Source organism: Apium graveolens, chromosome 3, assembly GCF_009905375.1.
Source record: "Apium graveolens cultivar Ventura chromosome 3, ASM990537v1, whole genome shotgun sequence".
Lineage (NCBI taxonomy): Eukaryota > Viridiplantae > Streptophyta > Magnoliopsida > Apiales > Apiaceae > Apium > Apium graveolens.
In genome coordinates, this window is record NC_133649.1 from 214,640,956 (window position 1) to 214,642,787 (window position 1,832).

The 1,832-nt window shown below is 34.9% G+C and overlaps 1 protein-coding gene across 1 annotated transcript; it reads right to left on the minus strand.

Annotated features, from left to right (window-relative positions):
- Positions 1–636: 636 nt before the first annotated feature.
- Positions 637–1,415, minus strand: LOC141714805 (glutathione S-transferase T3-like). The gene is made up of 2 exons (XM_074518302.1): positions 1,374–1,415; positions 637–1,290 (listed from the first exon to the last, which is right to left on the minus strand). Exons 1-2 carry the CDS (start codon positions 1,413–1,415, stop codon positions 637–639), a joined length of 696 nt encoding a protein of 231 aa, XP_074374403.1.
- Positions 1,416–1,832: the final 417 nt, after the last annotated feature.

Genomic DNA, 1,832 nt, shown 5'->3' on the forward strand with positions numbered 1-1,832 from the left:
TTTCAAGCATTCAACCGCTGTACTCTCTCCAATACGAACGTAGTCATCAACAGCGTCAGCGGATACACCGTATGACAACATACGCATTGCCGCAGTGCATTTTTGTAAAGGTGATAAACCTTTTCTTCCCACTGCATCAATTCTTTGTTGAAAATATGGATCAAAATTTGAAACAACATCCACAATACGAAGAAAGACATGTCTTCCCATACGGAATCTTCGTCGAAATATATTTTCTGGATATACTGGATTAGGTGAAAAATAATCATTCACCAGACGTTGATGACCTGCTTCACGATCTCTGTAAATACATTTCCGAGGCGTTGATGTTGAACTCTGTCCATATATTTTATGAAAGAGCTCAACTCGATGATTGTCTTCAGTGTCATCACAAAACTCTTTAATAAATTCTTCAATGAATTCTTTAGTGAAACTTTCTGGTGTTGGTCTTTGATTCATGTTGGTATGAATTGAAAGAAGTGATACATCTTGTTTATATAGAAAGTAAAAATGAATATATTCCAACGGATACCTTACAAACAAATAAAAACAACTACTAGCTTCCAACAGCTAGTTTACAAACAAATAAAAACAAATACTAGCTTCCAACGGCTAGTTTACAAACAAATAAAAACTCTAGTTTCTTGCCATAATTTTCTCAAGCAATTTTGCATGAGCTTTCCGCTGAGCGTCATTCATTTTAGTAGTATCCGCCATAATCACTTGTAGATCCATCTCAGATTGTTTCGCCTCAAGCTCCCTTAGACGAATTTCATTTAATTTATACATTATGTCCATTTTTCTTTCGTGATTAACTTGTAAAGATTCCCACTCATCAACTTCTGCTGATGTGGCCTTCCCCTTCCCCTTTCTTTTAGTTGCTTTTGTACCTTTAGGACGAACCGGTTCAAATTCATCAGATGTTGGGGTATCGTTATTTCCTTCTGAAGAGTAAGCAACGGAACTACTCAGTTTAGTTCTTTTAGAAGTAGCACTAGTTGGAGGAGTTCTCCACTTGGGATGTCTACGAAGCTCACGCCAATGAAGTTCAAAGTTAGACTTCTTCTTGTAATTAGTTAAATGATCTTGGTGAGCATTCTCGATAATTTTGTCTAAATTTGAACCGCTTCCGATTTTTCGCTGAGCCTCATCATAACACGCACCAAATTTCTGAGCACCTTCATTTATTCTTTGCCACCTTTTTTTCATTGCCACGACTCCTCTTTTAATGACACCAGGATTATCTTCTTCACAATATTGATGAATTTGATCCCAAAATGCTTCGGCTTTCTGATCAGTACCGATTAGTGGATCAATAGACACATGCAACCATGCACTTATTAAGAGTTTATCTTCAACCCACCTCTACTGACCGGTAATTTCTCGTAAATCTTCGATTTCTTCGCAATCATCATTTAGATCAATAATTTTTTCATGACCAAAACCCCGCACTTGTGTTTCTGGAGAATTTTGGATATTGATTGGTGTTTGTTGGGTTTCAAATTGTGGATTTGAAAATGGAGGAAATGGAAATTGGTACGGAGAATTTTGAGGATACGAAAATGGAAATTGAGAATTTTGAGAAGATGGAAATTGGTATTGAGAATTTGGATTTTGAGAATTAAAATTAAAATTTTGTGAATTTGGAAAATAGGAATTTGGATATGGATATGGAAATTGTGGGTTTGGATTTTGAGAATTTGAAGATGGAGAATTATTTGGATTCATATTTTGATAACAAATGAAAATTAAAATTTTTTAGGAAGTGAAGAATGTGAATGATTGAATATGAGAAATGGGTATTTATAGAATTAAATGTTAACGTTATAAAT